The sequence below is a fragment of the Mastomys coucha genome, unplaced genomic scaffold (genome assembly GCF_008632895.1).
Source record: "Mastomys coucha isolate ucsf_1 unplaced genomic scaffold, UCSF_Mcou_1 pScaffold1, whole genome shotgun sequence".
Taxonomy (NCBI): Eukaryota; Metazoa; Chordata; class Mammalia; order Rodentia; family Muridae; genus Mastomys; species Mastomys coucha.
In genome coordinates, this window is record NW_022196891.1 from 67,224,694 (window position 1) to 67,243,954 (window position 19,261).

General features: G+C 44.2%; 1 protein-coding gene across 1 annotated transcript; it reads right to left on the reverse strand.

Moving 5' to 3' along the window:
• Positions 1 to 1,660: 1,660 nt before the first annotated feature.
• Positions 1,661 to 18,788, reverse strand: Hsd17b7 (hydroxysteroid 17-beta dehydrogenase 7). Its single transcript, XM_031388690.1, has 9 exons — positions 18,639 to 18,788; positions 17,063 to 17,266; positions 15,924 to 16,016; positions 14,591 to 14,705; positions 10,899 to 11,093; positions 9,369 to 9,473; positions 9,128 to 9,184; positions 5,220 to 5,318; positions 1,661 to 2,449 (listed from the first exon to the last, which is right to left on the reverse strand). Exons 1-9 carry the CDS (start codon positions 18,671 to 18,673, stop codon positions 2,348 to 2,350), a joined length of 1,005 nt encoding a protein of 334 aa, XP_031244550.1. The 5' UTR covers positions 18,674 to 18,788; the 3' UTR covers positions 1,661 to 2,347.
• Positions 18,789 to 19,261: the final 473 nt, after the last annotated feature.

Genomic DNA, 19,261 nt, shown 5'->3' on the forward strand with positions numbered 1-19,261 from the left:
AAAGAATTATTTATTCTTATGTGCATGGGCGTTTTCTCTGCACAGAAGCCTGTGCATCATATGCATGTGTGGTACCCACAGAGGCCAGAAGAGGGCATCAGATGCCCTAGAACTGGAGTTAGAGATGCTTGTGAGCCACCACATGGTACTAGGAATCGAACCTGCGTCCTTTGAAAGAGCAGCCAGTGCTCTCAACCACTCAGTCATCTTCCCAGCTGAGTAGCAATCTTTTAAACCTCTAACGATATGAACATTAAAAATCACTTAGTAGTTCATAAAAGGAAACCTCAACAGAAATCAATAAAACAATCTATGATTGGAGGGAAGAAAATGAAAGCAGGATAATATTCCAGCAAACGTGGGATGCAGTTAAGTCGGGCTGAGAATGGTACTATAAGATTAAATAATTACAATTAAGTGCTTACAGCAGCAATTAAGAAAAATTTCCAAATAAGGAGCCTAAGTTCTAACTCAAGGAACTAGAAAAGGTTTACTTTAAATCAAAGAAAACAAAAAAAGATAATTAAGACAACCAGAGCTAATAATCTGTACGGATAATATGTAAGTAAGTAGGAAGAGAGAAAAAACAACAACAACGAGGAAGAAACATGGTTCTCTGCAAACAACAGCAAACTGGGAAAAGTCCTGCCTTGCTGACAATGGGAAGGTATCAGGAGCAGGAATAAAAGGGAGGGAATTCCTCATGTAGCCAGCAAAAAGATAATAAAGACATTCTATGAACAACTTGATGTCTGTAAGTTGACAGCCACAGAAAAGGGCATGTTTTCCCCAAACTCACAAATAAGCAAGCCCCAAGCTCTCTCTCAATCCACTCTCGGGGCAAGTCAAGGTTATGACACCCCAGCCGCAGGACCCCTAATCCCCCAGCGGCAGGACCCCTAATCCCCCAGCCACAGGACCCCTAATCCCCTAGTGGCAGGACCCCTAATCCCCCAGCCGCAGGACCCCTAATCCTCCCCATACCACTACAGAGCTCTGTGCTGTCTCCTGGAAACACACGTGAAACAGAATGGGCCACCCAGCAGAAGGGCGGTGGCCTGCATTGTCTGGACCTCGGTGCGATGGCTTACTGATCTCGAAGGAATCTCACCATTCTCTACCAAAATGAACAGAGGCGACCCCTTTGCTTTGCAGATGAGAAATATGAGTTCTCCTGGAGAAGGAGCCTTTCTAAATGGGAGTTCACTCAGGATGAAGAATGAAGAACAATGCCTTGTTTCCCAGAGTCAGAGGAGGGGCCCATGGGTGAGATACATTCTCACTTGTATCTTTACAAAAAAAAAAAAAAAAAAAAAAAAAAAACTTGGTCAACAAAATTAGAGAAACTCTAAACCAGAAAGTTTTCATACCACAAGCTACAGGGAGATTATATTTATGTATCTATCACTTTTCTCACTTTTGTTCAGAATTTTCTGACTTGATTATATCCCAAGTGATAAGATGCTTTTATGATAAAAATGTCTAGCCATTTCTAGCATTCTGATTCATAACAAAGGATGCTCAGGTGTGGCTCTTTAAGATTTATGGAGAAAAGGTTTGGAAAACTCATCCTCTGATACATAAAAATGAACTCTTTTCTACTGCTTCCACTGTGCAGGGATGGCGTCCTAGCAGTTTTTCAGGGTTCTTAAAAATTTTGTTGAAACACGAAGAAATAATTTTTTGCTATAAGTTTAATCCCAGTGAAATATGATCACGACAATAAGCCGTTCATAATGAATACATCTGCAGATGTTAATTAAAGACCAGAAATAATGCTTGTGGCCCAAACACCTTCATACTTTGCTCTTGAAAATGACTGCGTGGATGGTCATATGGGGTCACGTGGATGGACAATGAATAAGGTTATCTGAAGCAGCATATGAAGGAGAACGTAAAGAGAATTTTTTAAAAAAAGGGGGGGGGGGATCATGGAGAAAAGACAAAGAAGTAGAAGTCCTACCCAGTGGCACTGCCCCTCCCTGCTGAGACTAAAAGAAGGTGCAGGCTGTACTGTGTCCCCATCACACAAGTCAAAACTACTGGGCTCCAGGTGGCAGAAAGCTATAGGAGGATGCTCTGCAGGAAGCCGTGAGCAGCTCCAACAGGACACTGCTCGGGAGGGTATTTAGTTTGTCCCTCTACTTTGTCACTCCTTGCTCACATGTGTGTGCACACGCCTGCACACATGTGCACACACACAGTCTTGGAGGTCATTCTGAAAGGTAGGAGGAGACATCATCGTGGCTTATGGTTTACTACAAACATGTTTCACCCAGCACGATAGAAAGTCACGTGCGCCAGAGCATACTGAGGTACGGACGGGATGTTCCGGGAAATGTCGCCATCAGCTGGGGTGATCTGATTTCTGAATGGTGATCCTGACACCCTTTTCCAGCTCCAGTAAGGACTCGTAGAATTTTTCAGCAGTGTCTTCATCTATGTCCATCTGGAAAGGGAGCACAAATAGAGATGACTGCAAAAGAAAAATAAAACAGTGCACGAGAGCAAAGGGAGGCGTCCAGGTATCTAAGAGCACTGGGTGCTGGGAAGGGTTGGGAAAGGGCAGAAAGGGGCTGCTGGGAAACACCTGAGGACACAAATGCTCACACAAACTCGGCATCCACCTAACCTCCTGCTGCTTGCTTTAGGTAGAGAGACACACAATGTGTTATTTCCCACTCTGACTCCTTTTACCCAACCAACTGCTGAGGGAAACGGAGAGTGGGGGGAATCACATCTGAATTCCTGTTGATGCTCACCCTCTTCCAAAGTGCTTCTATGTGCAAGAAATGGAGATTCTGTCTTACATCACTATTATTTTGTATTCTTGTTCTTCCTGCAGAAAATCTTACTTTAACTGAATACAAGAACCACCTTTCAGCTCCCCAAAACAGGCTCTCTTTGGTTCCTAGTCAACAAAGGAGCCTAAACCTCAGAAATGGGATCTTCTTAAAGGCTAGGGATTAAGGGAACCTTTCAACATTTTGGAAATAACATTTCTCCTCATTTGAGCCTTTTCATTATTCAGATTGAAATTGCAAAAGTTCAAATGATCTCTGCATTCAAGCTCACCTTTATTTAAATGTATTCCATGACAAATCTGCATCCCAGTTATATTTATCCTCACCTCCTCTGCCTCTCTTATGCCTCACCCTACTCCTCCCCGCCCACCCTGCTTTCATATCATTTTGGTTTGTGTTGTGACACACTGGGTTTAACCGAGGTGGTCCATACAAGCGTGGGCATGGCAGGCCGCTGCAGTGTGTAGGGCTCAGCAAAGGATACATAATTGAGGACAGTGGCTGCCCTCTAACCCCAAGATCTATCAGCAGCCACTCGATCCCCCCACTCTTTAACAGAGGGCAAGGATGATTTCCCCAAATGAATCAAAGGAAAAGTATTCTCTTCAATGTGTCTCATTGAACATTAATGAAATACTTGGGTTTATGGAATTAAATATTTTCTCCCCTTGATAAGCAAATTGTTCCCTGTAAGGTTATAACATAAGTTTAAATAAACACTAAAAGTCCCAAAGTGATCTTATTAAATTGCATCAGTTTTCTAAAATGTACCATTTTGTATATTAAGGACTATAAGTTAATACAAACTTGAGTTTAGAAAAATAGATATGCATGGTAGTGCGTTATCTTCAATCCCAGTACTCAGGAGGCAGAGGCAGGCAGATCTCTGTGATCTGCCTCTGCAGGTGAACCAGTCTGTGCTGGCTAATTTCTTCTCATCTTGACACAACTGTCATTTTGGAAGAGGTAGCATGAACTGAGGAAAGTGCAAGCCTGCGGCTCGTTTTCTTGGTGGATGAGCGCTATGGGAGAACTCAGCTTGCGGTGTGGTGGGCAGCACCATCCCTGGTATGATGGTTATGATGCTATCTATATGGAAGCAAGGAACCAGCCACTGGGAGCAAGCCAATATGGAGCACTCCTTCATGGCCTCTGCTTCAGTTCTGGATTCCTACCCTAACTTCCCTCACTGATGGACTATGATGTGAAGTGTAAGATGAAATAACCCCTTTCCACCCAAAGTTGCTTCTCTCGTGATGTTTTACCACAGCAACAGAAACTCCCCTCACTGAGACAGAGTTCCAGGCCAACCAGAATGTTTTGGTGAGACCCTATCTTAAGACAAAACAACTCACGCAGTAAAGAACAATTTGCAAACATCCAGATCAACCATGTCATTTCTGCTTAACTGTTTCAATTTCTCAAAGCGATCCCTGGGTTAATACACTGTGGTGAGCCAGCCCAGCCACGGCGCAGCCAGCCAGGCAGCACCAGGCAACCAACCTCCTGAGGAGTCATTTCTTGAAAATGTCCTCAAGTCACTAGGAAGGAACACAAGATATTTCAAAAACTAGGAAAGGCTGGTTTTTAGCAGCAGGTGGCATGGGAAGTGATACACCCAGCTAGTGGTCACTGGACACTCGCTGCTGCCAAACTGACAGAGGTCACACACTTGCCCCAACTGAGTTCTATTTTGCATCAATGCACCCTCAGTGAGCTGGGCAGAGAAAAACAGGAGGCTACAATAAACCCTGCTTGTGACAAAGCTGCAGCATGTTCTTGTAGTTCCAAGTACATGTTCTTATCTCTCTACCCCATCTCTGTGCAATTCTGTTTGATTTCATTTTAGATGAGACTCCAAAAGACTCAATACAAGTTTGATTTTCCTCTGTTCTATTCCCTGCCTCTTCAGAATAGCTGTCTGACAAAGCTGACAATTATCTCAAACAGAATGCACATTCAGAGAGAAGTTAACTTCACATAGAAGTATTCTGTACTCCACATGACTCATGATGCATTAATTAAAAGTCTCCGCGTGAGGCAGCATACGAGGGAAAACAGGTATGCTCCCTCCCTGCAAAGTTTGTACACTGACATCCAAGGGTGAGTGTTTCACACAACGGGTACAAGAAATCCCACCACAGGCCATAGGGCCTGGTCTAAAGAGACAGAGAGGGCTGGGTAGAAGCTGAGTTCTGATGGATGATGGACATCAACAAGAACACAGGTGAGAGAGGCTTAGCAGAAAGAAGATGTCCAGCACTCTGGGACAGGAGAAAGCAGAAAGCAATGAAAGGGACCACGGTGATGCCAGAGTGAAGCTGTGCAGAAGCCACACGGCTGGGTTTCTAAGCGGCACAGGCCAGCATAACAGCCTGGCCACATCTCTCACTTTGACAACATCGACATATCTACCTTTTGGCTCTCGACATAATTAGTCCCGAATCCCGTGGTGGCGCTCAGGTACTTGGTCAGAGGATTGAGAGACTCCGGTTTTTGGTGGAAAAGCCACACCTGGAAAGGAAGAACATTGTCAATGACGTCAGCGGCGTTGCTCTTGCCCCAAGCAGGCGAGAGTTGCTATCAGTACTCTACAGAGCTCCCCAAAGAAATCTTGAAAAGCACTGGCCAATCTAAATGCCTTTGGAAACCGCTATCATATTTTGAAGAGAGACTGTAAATCAGCCTGCTCCACAGTAGACTTTGAGAGGTAGTCTAAGCAAAATAACAAAACAGAACAACAACAACAACAACAACCAATCCTCACTTTGGCCATCTTCCCTCTTAATTCCCATATGAATCCATGTCTCAACCACAGGCTTAGTTAATGTCATTCTTAGCACACACCACAGTAAAGCACAGGTCACCAGGACAATATTTTACCCGTGAGAAGACACACGTGACCAAGAGACATGCATGATACAAAAAGGAAGTCTTCCTCCCTCTCCAAGTTTGCAGCTGTACAGCTGCCATCTCTGGGAGTAACCAACTGTTCCATCACGTGGTCAGGCAAAGAAATCTCTTCCTTTAGTAACACATACCCTTCTCTCTTAAATGGAAGTAAGCATGACACATGGAAGTTTTCCCTTTAACATCATACCTTCAGGGTTTTGAACCTGTGTGCACTGAGCTGTTTCGTTTGCTTTTGAAAGTACAGAATCCCATCCTGGGCAGGAGCTGGCACTGGCTTGTTCAGCTTTTAGTGAAAAAACATATGTGGTAGACTGCAGTCTTTGTGATTACAAACTAAACTGTGAGGGATGGTGAATACGACACTTGACAAGAGCCTGACTCCATCTATCAAAGTGATGCTAAAACAAGAACGTCACGGGGAAGGTCTGTGCCTTTAACGCTTGACGACCTGCCACCAGTCCCCCAGAGAAGCTGGGTACCACAGGCTCCGTCTCAGCTCCTTATCACTAGCCATCGCAGCCCTGCACCAAATGTCCGAGTCTTTGTTAATCTGAGCCAAGCTCTGAATTCTAGATTTAGTTTGCACTTCTCTCGGCATCAGGGAAGCCAGGCATCTTTACACACAGCTGAACCCGTTTAGAATCTTTGCAACTGTGGCTTTTACCTGTGATTCTAACACGTTCTTGATTTACTAAGAAAATATTTAATTTTGTGCAGGACAGAGGTTTGTCTTCTACTTAGTCCCTTATTTATAGTGGAGTTTGGGATCCTGCTAATTTTAGTTTAAATTTCACTCTCTTAAGAGATTCCACATTCTGACAAACAAGCCTTCATATTTCTGAAACTTCATATAATTTCCCTGTATTTTCTTCTAATACTTTTACATTTTAATTTTGACATACAGACCTCTTCAATTATCTAGAACATTATTTTGGTGAAAATCAGGATAGAGATTATTCATGTCCTTTTGGCAACAATGCTGCTTGAAAAGCCCATCTTTTCCCCCTATTTCTGGTCATTATCATAAACTGAATCTCTGTTTATGGGCCTTCTAAACTTTCTATTCTGCTCCATTGAGCCATCGTATTGTATTCATTGTGATTGCAGTAATTTTATTGAAAAACCTGACCTGCTAAAATATATTGAGTCCTCTGCCATGCCCTGTCTGCCCACTGCTCCCCTTATTTTACATAAGATAAAAGCCTAGATGCTTGGAACACATGCTCAAGGATTCCAAGCCAGGAACTAGAGAACTTGGATGTGAATGGTTAATATAATTCTGGCGTGCTCATGGTTGGCTTATGCCTTAGCTCAAGCTCATGCTTCCCTCAGGAGGAGACAAAACTTACACAGGAATTGAAAGAGATCCTGGTTGCTCCACCATCCATCATGGATGAGCTACCACCCTTTATCATCCCCCTCGGCCTCTCCAGATGTCAGTGGGTCAGATGTCTGCGGGGATGTCGGCCTTTTACGTGTGTACACTTAGAAAATTATAGCAAGGCCGCGATGGGTTTTGATTTACCTTTTCTTTTTGTTCTATGGGTGTTTTGCTTTCATGCCTGCATAAAAAGGCATGAGAGCCCTTGGAAGCGGAGCTACAGAGAGTTGTTGAGCTGCCGTGTGGGTGCTGGGAACTGAGCCTGGTTCTCAGCAAGGGCGGCCAAGTACTGTTAACTAACCCCTGAGCTGCTTCTCTAGCCCTTCACAATGAAGCTTTTAAACTGGGCCACTAGGATCATGGCGCTCACCCTATCCAAATCACCTGGCCCCTCAGAGTCTACATTAGTTCTATTCTCATCAAAATCGGCTCTGATTACTCCAACCCCAATAGCCCTAGCTGCCCACTGTTCAGAGAACATTCCATACCTAAAGACCAGATGTCTTGTTTCCTTACCTATTTTATGGATTCATAACTTTCCCCAAAAGACTTCTAAGCTACTTAGTAACAGGATTTTTCTCTTCAAAACACACCCCACATCACTGATGCTCAATATACACCTGACACCTAGACAAGACTTTCACGCCACAGATGTGCAGAATGGGGAATTCCCTAAAGCACCACATTAATAATTCTTATATCTTGGCAACTAGACCAATACAGTCTAATAACACCCGTTCCCACAATCACTGTGTGTTCTCGCAGAAACTATTTGATTCTTTAATGTGTATCATTCCCTTCATGTTTCTCCCAAACTCAATTTGGTCCAGATTTAAGAAGTAGCCAGGCCTGGACACCATAGTACTAGCCCTCAAGTTTCTACAATAAAAGTTCTGTCTCCATGGATTGAATACACCCTTCAAAACAAAGACAGCAGAGTTCCAATCCGATGGCATGAGGGATGAGGGACAGGTTCTCATATGGGAATTCTGACCCATCAGCAGAGCTTTGGGACTGAGTTGAGGAATGTGCAAAGGCATTACTAGTGGACAGAAGAAAACGGAAGTACGGCTCCTGAGTAATGCCTGCCACAGCTGAGGAAACACGCGCAGCCCAACTGTCAAGCATCGTTCAAGGAAATCCTGGATTCCTAATAAGGCAGCTTGATCCTCTAACACCAAAAGAGGAAGACGAACCTTTTATGTTTTTTTTTTTCTTTAGATTCATTGTATGTATGTAAGTGCTTTACTTGCATGTGTGTCACTGTACCACATGTATTCTAGGTGCCTGTGGATGTCAGGAGAGGGTGTTGGATCTCCTGAAACTGGAGTGATGGATAGCTGTGAGCTTCCTTGTGGGGGCTGAGAATCAAACTGGGTCATCTACAAGAACCAGTGAGCCACCTCTCTGGCTCCAGGAAGGAAATCCCTTACCTAAGACCACAGGTCTTGTTGCCCCTGCTCTTGCCCCATGCCATGGGAAGGGAAGGCATTCACTGGCCATCACCTTGCTTTGACCGACTCTGTAGCGTCCTGCCACTTCTCCTGCAGCTCCTGGTGCATCTTGCTTCTATAGAGGTGTGTTCCCTATGGTTCATAGCAACCACTGTCCCAGCAGGTGCTAAATGCTAAGCTTTCTAACACTGAGTTTGTAACGTGATACTGACTTTAGTCTCAAATGCAATTTGCTTGTCCTCAGAGACAATGTTTCCTGACAGCAGTGGTTCTCAACCTTCTGAGTGACCCTTTAATACAGTCTCTCCTGTTGTGGTGACCCCCAACCATAAAATTATTTTATTGTTACCTAAGTGTCATTTTGCTACAGTTGTGAATTGTAATGCAAATATCTGTAGTCTCCAATAGTCTAGGTGACCCCTGTGAAAGGGTCATTCGGCACCAAAAGGGTCACAACCCATAGGTTGAGAACTGCTGTCTTACAGCCTTTTCCCCTGACACTGTTCACTGCCATCCGTGAGCTTACCCTCCTATGATAAAGCCACTATACAGGCAATGAAACCCTTGTAACATACCAGTGCCTCTGCTCCATTGTACGGTGTCATAGTGAACGCATTCGCAAAAAAGCGAAGCTGATGGAAAGAAAACAACAGTATTATGTGGCTGTTTAGAGCAACAACAAATTACAATTTAAGAAAGTTTGCATTTATGATTATAGCACATCAAAAACCTTAAGTCAAATGGCTGCCCGTCACAAGTTGAATTCTTCAATTTCATAATTCCATATTAAAATAATCATAAGTGTTTGTCACTTACGAGCCACATCACCGGTAGAAGTAACTTCCAGATAAAGGGAGGCAGAATTCCATACGTCATATTGGTCATTACGAGACCTGGGCATGTCACACTGGAATACAGACCCTGGGAGTACAGAGGAGAGTCACAGTAAGATTTTAATTTGATGCAAATTGGCTTAGTTCAAGGATGCTTGTTAATAAGAGACACACGTATATATGAGCCAGAAATCCAGGGAAAGGCAAGTTTGGACTCTCAGTTGTCCTTGTTGTTTAGTAGGACCATTTAAATCTAAAATCACTTACAGGGATCAAAAGTTAGCAAGAACCAAGGCTCTAGCTCACATCATACTATACCAAGTACGAAGCCCAGGGCTTGACCCCCAACACCAAAAATACTAAAACAATAATAATTTGTTGAAAAAGTCATTGCAAAGGCTTCAAATGGAATCTCCCAATGTAATTCTAAGGTTTTCTTTCCTGGGACAATGAAAAAGAAGAATCATGAGCTGAAAAATAAATCCTGTATTTTATTTGACAACTAAAATGTTAAAAAAAAAAAAAAAAATCCCAGAGCTTTTTTATGAACCATGGAACTAATTCAGCTTGACCCTGCCCTCTGAAAGGAATGATGAGCGGACTTAGAAACAGCTGTGGCAAATTCTAAAGCTCTCAAGATGTTAGAAGGGACCTCAGAGTTGGACCAACACTCTGACTCTAAGCTATAACGACAACCAGAAAATGCCAACAGGAAAGACAAGAAATCCAGTTAAGATTTTGGATCTGGGCAATCGGTTCACTCAAATCGACAGTGGCTCCAGGTGATTGTTGTCAGTAGGAGCCAGCATGACTGATAAGGGGCATCTTTTCATTTTCATAAACACCCTTGCAATCTGTAATGCCTGTGAATTAAAGTCCAGGTGTGCCTAGAGACAGGGCTAAGAAAGAAGCCTCTTGCTAAACCCTCTACAGTATGAGATCTTCTCTTGGCATGTGTGCAATCACCTCTTTTATTATTATTATTTTTTAGTGTGTCGTTTTAAAAGCAGTAGTCCCACTTTTAAAAGTAATTATCATTATTCAAAGGATGGGGTTTTTTTAGCTCACAGAGACAGAGCTACTACGGAGCCTCATCACCACCTTCCACGAGGTTTATAACTACTGACTGGCTTTTAGTCATCAGCATGACAGAGGCTGGGAGGCGTGAGGCTCAGTACGAGAAATCTAAGCGTTATGTGACCTGTGAGTGCATGACTCAACTTCTCAAAATGTGAGTGAGTGTTCTCATCTGAGAACTGGGATGGTGAGGGCCACCTGGCAACCGCCGGGGAGACATCAAATGACATAGGCAGACAGAAGCGTATAGCACTATCAGTCCTCAGTGGCTGCACTGGAGCAAACAAGTGTCTATTAGCAGAGGATCAGAGTTCTTGAAGAAGGCAGAACGGTAAATAAACGGCATATTCCTAAAAGGGCAGGTGCTGCATATCTCTCCCCTAAGAAATAGCAACTCTGACAGGGTTAACTTCGGCATCTCTGAGACAGGCCTTGCCTTCTGGTTGAAATTCCGGTTCAAAGCCACATTCAGGAGGTCGGCAGCATATTTGGAAGAGCTGTAGGGTTCGTGGCCTTTGGTGTGCTGGATGTCCTCCATGCTGAAGTTATCCTTCTTTGCATTGCGAGAAGATGTCCAGATGACCTGAGAGGGGCTGTCCCCGTGGCAGAGAAGCGGTTCCAGTTCCCGAATCTGAATGAAGAAGACACAGAATAAAAGGTATGATGGTCTACTAGAGGTATGTGCTAACAACTTAAAACTTCTGTCTATGTACATTGGAATTCACCAAGTAAACTCATGGGGATATGGTAGCAAGGACCAGGTTTTTTCTTGTTGCAAGAGCAAGAAGCAGGCAGCAATGTTTCTTCATGTCAGAGCGACTACTTGTATAAATATGTATACACTCAAGAGTTAGTATGCATACATTTATCTCCTTGGTTTACTGGCTGAGAGGACCTAGAGCTTTAACATCTAAGTAGAAACAAGGACCCAGATCCTCATTTCTAGTAACAGCTTATCTTGGGTTCCATCTTAACATGAAAAGAGAAAAGCAAGAAAAAACAGTATGGATAGTCATGTAAGTGCATCTAATTACCATCTTATGGCATATATAGTAAGTAGTATATGTTAAACAGACTAAAGAGGGAAATATCACTTTTAAATAACAGACTTTGATATATAAAATATATAACCATGATTCTGCATGAATAAGAAATGAATTGAATTTAAAAAATGGAAGAAATTGTCAGGCAGTGGTAGTGCGCGCCTTTAATCCCAGCACTTGGGAGGCAGAGACAGGCAGATTTCTGAGTTCAAGGCCAGCCTGGTCTACAGAGTGAGTTCCAGGACAGCCAGGGCTACACAGAGACACCCTATCTCAAAAACAAACAAAACAAAAAAAAAAAAACAAACAAGTAATTGAAGAAATTTTCCTGATAGAAAAATTCCACGACAATTCTGTAGATAATCCATCCTTTAAAAAGTAAAGTTCAACCCCCTTGGTGTGGGTTACACAGAGCAAGAGTCTTCTGAACACTACAGTATGGAGAGAGAAGCATGACGTCACAGTGGAGAAGCCTGACAAGGTGACCTCTAGCCAGGTGACCAAGGTCACAGACTCTATAGTCGTCATCATCCTCACTATGCATCTCACTGTGCAGCACAGGCTAGCTCTGAACACAGTCTTCCGGTCCATCCCCCAAGTGCTAGGGTTATATGCATGTAACAAACCTGCCTGGCCTTAGAGTATGCAGCCTTGATATGAGGTGATGAGGCAGGGACTTTATTATATCTATAGCCTTTCCAAAAACATTCTACCATCTCGCTGGGAGACAAACATCAGAGAAATGAACGGAGAGACAGCCCGTGAAATGTCAGGGTAGCAAGCCTGAACTGTCAGGGTCATCAAGACTTCCACATCAAAGGACCTAGGGAGCCTTGACTACTGAATGCAAAGTGAGGCCCTGGATAGAACCCCAGAGCTGATAGCGAGACTTAATAAAACTGGCAACTGTAGTGTGCGCTTTACTTAATAACTCATCAGTACTGTATCGTTTATTTTTACAGATGCACGGTACTGATATAAAATGCAAATAAGAGAAGAAACTGAATATAGGATGTACAAGAGCACTCTGTACCATCCTTGCAAAAGTTTTGTAAATAGACAATTACTGAAGAACAATAGTTCGTTAAAAATAACTCTACCACCAAGGCTTCCAGATGTGGCCTACACTGCAGTGGGTAAATAAGACAACCCAGACAAGAAAAGCCTACACACGTGAGACTCAGCTACCCACTCCTAACCCGCACTACTTCAGGGACATGCACCTCCCAGAAAGGATCCCCAACTCTTGCTAACAACTCCTAGTGTCTAGTCATTGCTAGCCCGACTAGGAAGGGATCCATTTCTCCATTTACACATGAACCATGAATTCAAGTTTGTGTTTTATGAAATTTGGTCAGATTCCTAAAGGCTTTGCACTCATAGCTTTGGCATCCTTTTATCTGGCAAGTGGATTCTGAACCCCCTGGTCACGCTGTCTGCCTAGACAAAGTCACCCGTGATATTTGTGAAAGGCTGGAGAATCTTAGAATTTAAAATGAGGGCATTTAATACAAATATATGGTATATAACCTTTATCTAAAAGGACGTGGAGGGCCACTGTAGCCAGCCAGAAATATAAAATAGCCAGTTCTAGGAACCCAGAGCCTCAGGGCTCTGGTTCCCGATACCTGCCCCTCCTAGCTGATCTGCAATGAGGGTGGAACTAGGAATGAAGGTCTACTGGTTTATGAGACTCTCCACCCTGTGGACCAGTAGATGAAGATTGCATTCCTAGAATGAACGTGTTCCCCTCCCTAACTGAATACCTTGGGTCAGGTCCCTCTGGTTGGTTGGTTGGTTGGTTGGTTGGTTGGTTGGTTTGTATGTTTTGAGAAAGGGGCTCCTCACACTGTAGCCCTGCATGGACTCAAGCTTGCAGCAATCCTATCTCACACTAAGAGTTGGGAGATAGGTGTGAGCCACCACTTCTCAATGACACTATCTTATTTAATAATTCAAAAAGATGGCAAAGAAATGGGAGAAGATTCTAAGGAGATCAAGGACACATTAGATGATAGATCTCTCTATAAAGTTATTTAAAAAAAGACCAGATAAGAATCCTATTCTAACCTTGTCTTTTAGTAGATCATTAGGAATGCTATATTCCATAGTACAAAAACTCAACAGTATTAAAATTCAGAGAATAAAATATGAATCTGCCACTCACTCCTAACATCCTGATACCCAAGTTCATCAATGGGAACCAGTTCTGTTTCATTTTAATCCATGTAAAAACATACACACATACACACATACATACACACACACACACGCACACACACATACACACACACACTTTTCTTGTTAATACAAATGAGAGTACACTATTCATATTATACTTTTCTATGTTTTCTTAAGAAAATAACTGAGGCCATCACACAGGCACACAGGATATTTATCACTTCTTTTAATGATTGGTCTATACTAGTGTTCCACATTCCAATTCTAATAAACACATGCTAGGCCTTACTGAGCTCTAACTAAGAGACTTGAGATCAAAGAAAAGAGGTTAGAAGTAGCAGATACAGGTTCTAAGCAGGCAAACTTAGCATCAAATTTCTCCCAGCACCAATGAGCTATAACGCCATCATGGCTAGCCACTTAGTCTCAATTTTAAAGCTGCCCCACAAGAGTGAGCCGGAGGCAACACCACGGAACACACTAGATAAGCCACACATCTCAAGATGACTCTTTTATATATGCCTACAATTGAACATCCAAGTGTGGAGGCTTAAGAGGAAACCCTGATAAAGAACAGTCAGTTATGTATCAGTGTTTAACGACAGCATGCTTACTCTGCCAGGCTATGTGATGCCAAGCCTAGTTTGTAGACCTACTCAGACCAGAACCAGTGTGCCTTTTCTGCTGTTACGGACCTTGTTTTAAAATGAGACTGTGTGCCTGCCAATCCACCTCCTCCCTGCTCGTAGGTATGCAGCATTTTCAGAGGCCAGGGATCAGATGTAAATACTCGAAGATCTAATGCTAACCAGAAACTAACGAGCATCACAGAATGGTAAGATGGCCACCCCTCAGGATCACAGCAGTCAATATGGAATGAGTATGACCCCAGATTGTCTTTTACCAGGATAAAGTGGCCAAAGAGATTGGTTTCAAACACTTCCTGGAAGCCATCAGCAGTGACCTTATCATTCTGGGTCAAAAGTCCTTCCGCTGTGGAGAACACATGAATCACATTTCTGAAACAACAGAAGATAGTAGTGTGACTTTTTAAAGCTCCTTGAACTGAAAATACCAAAGATGTTACACACACACACACACACACACACACACTTACTTTGATTCTATAATAACAAGAAAATACCAATTTCTTGGACATTTGTATTAAATGAGATATTAAATACTTCTCTCCCACTAATTCACAGGTGTACTTCACATGCTTTCCTGCTCCCACTGCTCAGTCAGATTACAGGTTAAACTCCTCTTAGGCCATCATAGCTCTGCTGATTAGAAGCCTTCACGAATACTGAGCATGTTTAATTACTGGAAAAGTTAACCAGGTTGTCTTTTTCACAGGAATTCTAAGAGCACCAAACACATCAACAGAGTGTGCTGCTGTGAGGACAGTTTAATAGTGGGATGGGTGCCTGTTCTATTTTCATGGAAGTAAAGAGAAAGTGTGCAGGTTGCCTGCATCAAAAATCTCTATCAGTTAACGCGCTGGGTCGCAAACACACGGTATTTCTGAGTCTGGCTTGTAGTTAGCTGGCTTTGAAAGCCACCATGCTCATGTATACTGAGAATCTCTCAGGCAGACATTGTTTCCATATTCTCTTAACTCACTAGTCAGAGCTCCCGACACACACACAGCCGGGCATCTCAATGCGGCACACTCCCAGATGTCGGGGAGGCGCTCTAAGGATGCCGCTGTACCTAGAAAGGTTCCGAGACCGGCGCATTCAGCCATGTCAACGAGAATCATCTGATGATGTGGAATGTTCCAGAAACTCAGCCCATGATGAACATGATAGCCACAGGCAGTGCCCCCCCACAAAGCCGAGGCCTTGCCTTGCCTGCTGTGGTACCAACTCCTCCTCCTTCCTGTTTATCTTCATCCTTCTCATCACTCCCCAACTCAACATAGGCACCAAAGGCAAAGCCATGGCAACAAAATGAACACCTTCCTTGCACTCAGTTCACCTTCAGCAGTGGCTTTCATCCTTCCTAACGCTGTGACCCTTCAGTACAGTTCCTCGTGTTGTGGCGATCCTGAACCATAACATCACTGCACTGTTACTTCGTAACTGTAACTTTGCTACTGTTATGAACTGTCATGTAAGTATCTGGTATGCAGAGTATCTGATACGTGACCCCCTTCTGAAAGGGTAATGCGCCCCTCCCCTCAAGGAGTCTCCGCCCACAGGTTTAGAACCACTGACCTAGACTGTGAAAATTACCTTGAAAAGATACTGCAGAGAAACGCTTTGAGGTTCAGCTGGGGATTAGGCATGACTCCAGCGTTCAGATATAAGTAGTCTAATCTTTGAAACCTGCGAGTAAAATATCAAAAATGGCACTGTTAGAAAAGATGAGACAAAATCCTTTCCAAACCAAGGAAGATAGCCACAATGTAACATCAGGGTTACAATGGCTCTTTCTCAACAGTATCTCTGGCCACACTGGACACTTGAGTATCTTTGCTCCGGGTGGTTTCAATGGGCTTTGAAAGTTAAATCTCTAGACGGAAATCCAACTGCAGCCCACCAATCAAGCCCTGGAGAACCCTCAATCAAACCCATCTTTCTCTGGATCTTTTTTTTTTACCAGTTCACATCCCCAGAGTCAGCAAGTTAAAGTCATATAACGTCCAGGAGGTCTGACCTGACCTATCAGTGCTGTCATAACCACTCAGAGCTCATGGCCGGGGACTATGTATCATAAATGGATTAAAGGTCACGCTCATACCCTAAAACTGTAAATGTCCCGGGGGGTACTTGCTCCCATGATACTCAGGCAACATGCTCAGAGTGTCTCCCCGAATCCTAGGCACCACACCATATCTCCTGTGCAACTCAGGAGCCACAGCTAATCAAACCAGACCTTGAAATATATACTTGGTTGACGATACGGACTATGCATCAGTCTTTCTTGATCATACGTGGTTCAGATTCTTAAAATGGCTACTTTACGTATTGATGTTGTTGCTGCTTTAGCTACCATTTATCATTTGAGTGAAGTCAGTGGGACCTCTGACTCAAACAGCATCACCATTTTAGACACATTCTAACGGGACAGAGAATACAGCCGAACACAGATCACAACAGACACAACTACGCTTTTACCAACTGGAAAGGGTATTTCCAAGTTCTCAGGGCTCTAATGTCATTACGTATAGGCTCTCTCAGCACATCTCGTTTTAGATATACTCTATCCATTACCTTTCCATATTTCCCTGTCCTGTCCAGTTTGATAAAATGCCATACTACCACATAAGAAAGCAAACTCGTTTTACACTATACCCATTATCTTTCCATATTTTCCTGCCCTTTATCATTTGATTAATTTTATGATAGCGATCTATCAAAAAGAGACATACCTTTGCTTGACTTCCTCTGCACCCCGGATCACCGATTGCAGGCTGCTGACATCCATCTGCACGATGCTGACCTCTGCGGAGGGGTGAGAGGCCAGCAGGGTCTCTCGAACGCCTCTTGCTTTGCTCAGGTTCCTACACGCCAAACACAGGTGAAGGTCATCGTCTTCCGCCAGCAGCCGACTGCAAAGGGCTAGACCAATGCCACTGAAAGGAGAATTCAGGCACAGGCATGAGTTCATTGAAATGGTGTTAAATGAAGGCAGTTCTCTCTGGTTCAGAAACTTGACCGTGTCGATGGGAGCTCCAATGAGAAACCCAGGCAGACAGAAAATACCCAAACACTATATGAAGAACGAATCCCTCCTGATAAGCCATGTTGATCCAGTTGCTCCCTTCTGATATAGTTCAATGACACAGTAAGTGAGGTTTGGGGTACCCGTTAGGGTATGATTTGATACATCCCCAGCAAATACTGTAAAGAGGGTCTTATCAGTTGTTTATTGGGTCCCATCTTCTTGTGCTGCCTAAGTCCCTCAAAGACGAGGGGTCACCACCTGTTGGTACTGTTGCAATTAGGAGGACTGTAAATCCCAGTAAGGAATTCTTGAGGTTTGGGGTGTTTTGGGTTTCCCCTCCCCCCAGGGGCATACACAGTAGCCCAGCAGGAGGTTAAATTCCTGTCAACTACTAAGGCACAGCAGAATAACCAACAGTAAGAAAAAGCCTTCCATGCAAGCAGACAGAAAGCCCTGCCGGCAGAGCATCAAACGTATACGGGCCTATTCACCCTTACTTTAAAGATCAGAACTTGAGTATAAGTCCCACACAGCACAGTCTATCAAAATCACACAAATTCAGGCCTGACTTCTATAGGCACTTCCCAAGTAAGAACCACCAAAACCCAACTGACTAACGAAAAGCCCGAGGCAGACCCCTCCACTGGTTTAGTTAATATAGATGTGACTGGGTCCCTGCAACAGGCTTAGGTGGCATTTAACAAAGCCTGTATTAATTCCTCAAAAACATCAAGGTAACCAGCTGGGGGGAAAGTTGGTTGGTTCCGTCCTCCACACACTCTTCGTGAACAAACAAATGGGCAAGCTTGAACTGGCGACTGCATCAGGATAATCCTTGGCCGCTAAAGACCGGTCGTTCCGTATGTTCCTGCGGATAGTATGCGAAATGTGCTGCGGGAATGAAATTTTCCCACTGTCCTAAAGTTCATGGATGCTGACATTTAAACACCCGGAGTGTTAAGACACACCGTGTGTTTACGGTTAAAGTGACCTGTGGGCGCCTACAATTAACTGCTCTCGGTCCCTCTGAGAACATAGGCTCAGCATCACTGCCAGGCTGATCAGTCACTGGCGGTCTAGTTTTCCTTTCCACTGTCATGTTTAATGCAAAGCACCAGTCACTGAGCACCCAGGGAGGCAGGCACACCTTCCACACCCCTTGGAAGGCCAGAGAAAGGCGGGACGCGCGGTCTCTGCGGACCCCAAGGAAGTGAATCACCGACCTGCGCTTCCCTGCACCCCGGAACGTACCCTCCGGGGTTCTATAGGAGGTCTCTCACCTGCTCGCCCCGGTGATCAAAACCACCTTCTTCATCTTCCACGCCCTGCAGCGGAGTTGATCGGCACCTGGGCTCTCAGCAGCTCTCACCTGAACCGGGTTCCGCCACCACGCGCACCCCGACCAATCAAGGCTCGGCCAGGCCCCACCTCTCTCGCGTCATCCCGTCCCCGCGCTGAGCCCGCACCAATCGCAACTCGGCATCTTCTCTCCACGCCTAGACCCAGTGAGGTGAGATAGGCCGAGGGGCGGAGCCACGTGACACAGGGGTCCTAGCCAATCCAGGCAATCCCCGCCCCCAGTCTGCTCAGGCCGACGGTAGTGTCAACGTATGGCAGGGTGTTTGTTCTGAGGTGAGCGGGCCGGCTGAGCTGGAAGTTTCAGAGGGACGCTGGGGAGAGGCTGGAACGTATAGTTCCACCTTCCGATCCTTCTCTAAAGCATCGTCTTTGAGAAGGAGAACGTGGATTCCATTGAGTTTTATTTATGTCGAATCACGGGTAAATTAGCAGTTTCAAGCTCTGAATATGAAATGAAAACCAGAGACTCTCAGAACTCTAAAGGAATGCGTACTGTCATCCTCAGAGAGCCTATCAGGTCGCTGTAATGGACTTTTTTTTTTTT

What these genes read in the sequence shown, in the direction of transcription:
- Hsd17b7 (XM_031388690.1), bottom strand. Translation starts at nt 18,673, where the DNA reads ATGAAGAAGGTGGTTTTGATCACCGGGGCGAGCAG. An exon ending in TTCTACCGGTGATGTGGCTC is followed by an intron (nt 9,185 to 9,368) that starts GTAAGTGACAAA and finishes TCTTTCCATCAG; the next exon opens with CTTCGCTTTTTTGCGAATGC. An exon ending in ACAATGGAGCAGAGGCACTG is followed by an intron (nt 5,319 to 9,127) that starts GTATGTTACAAG and finishes CTTCCTTTCCAG; the next exon opens with GTGTGGCTTTTCCACCAAAA.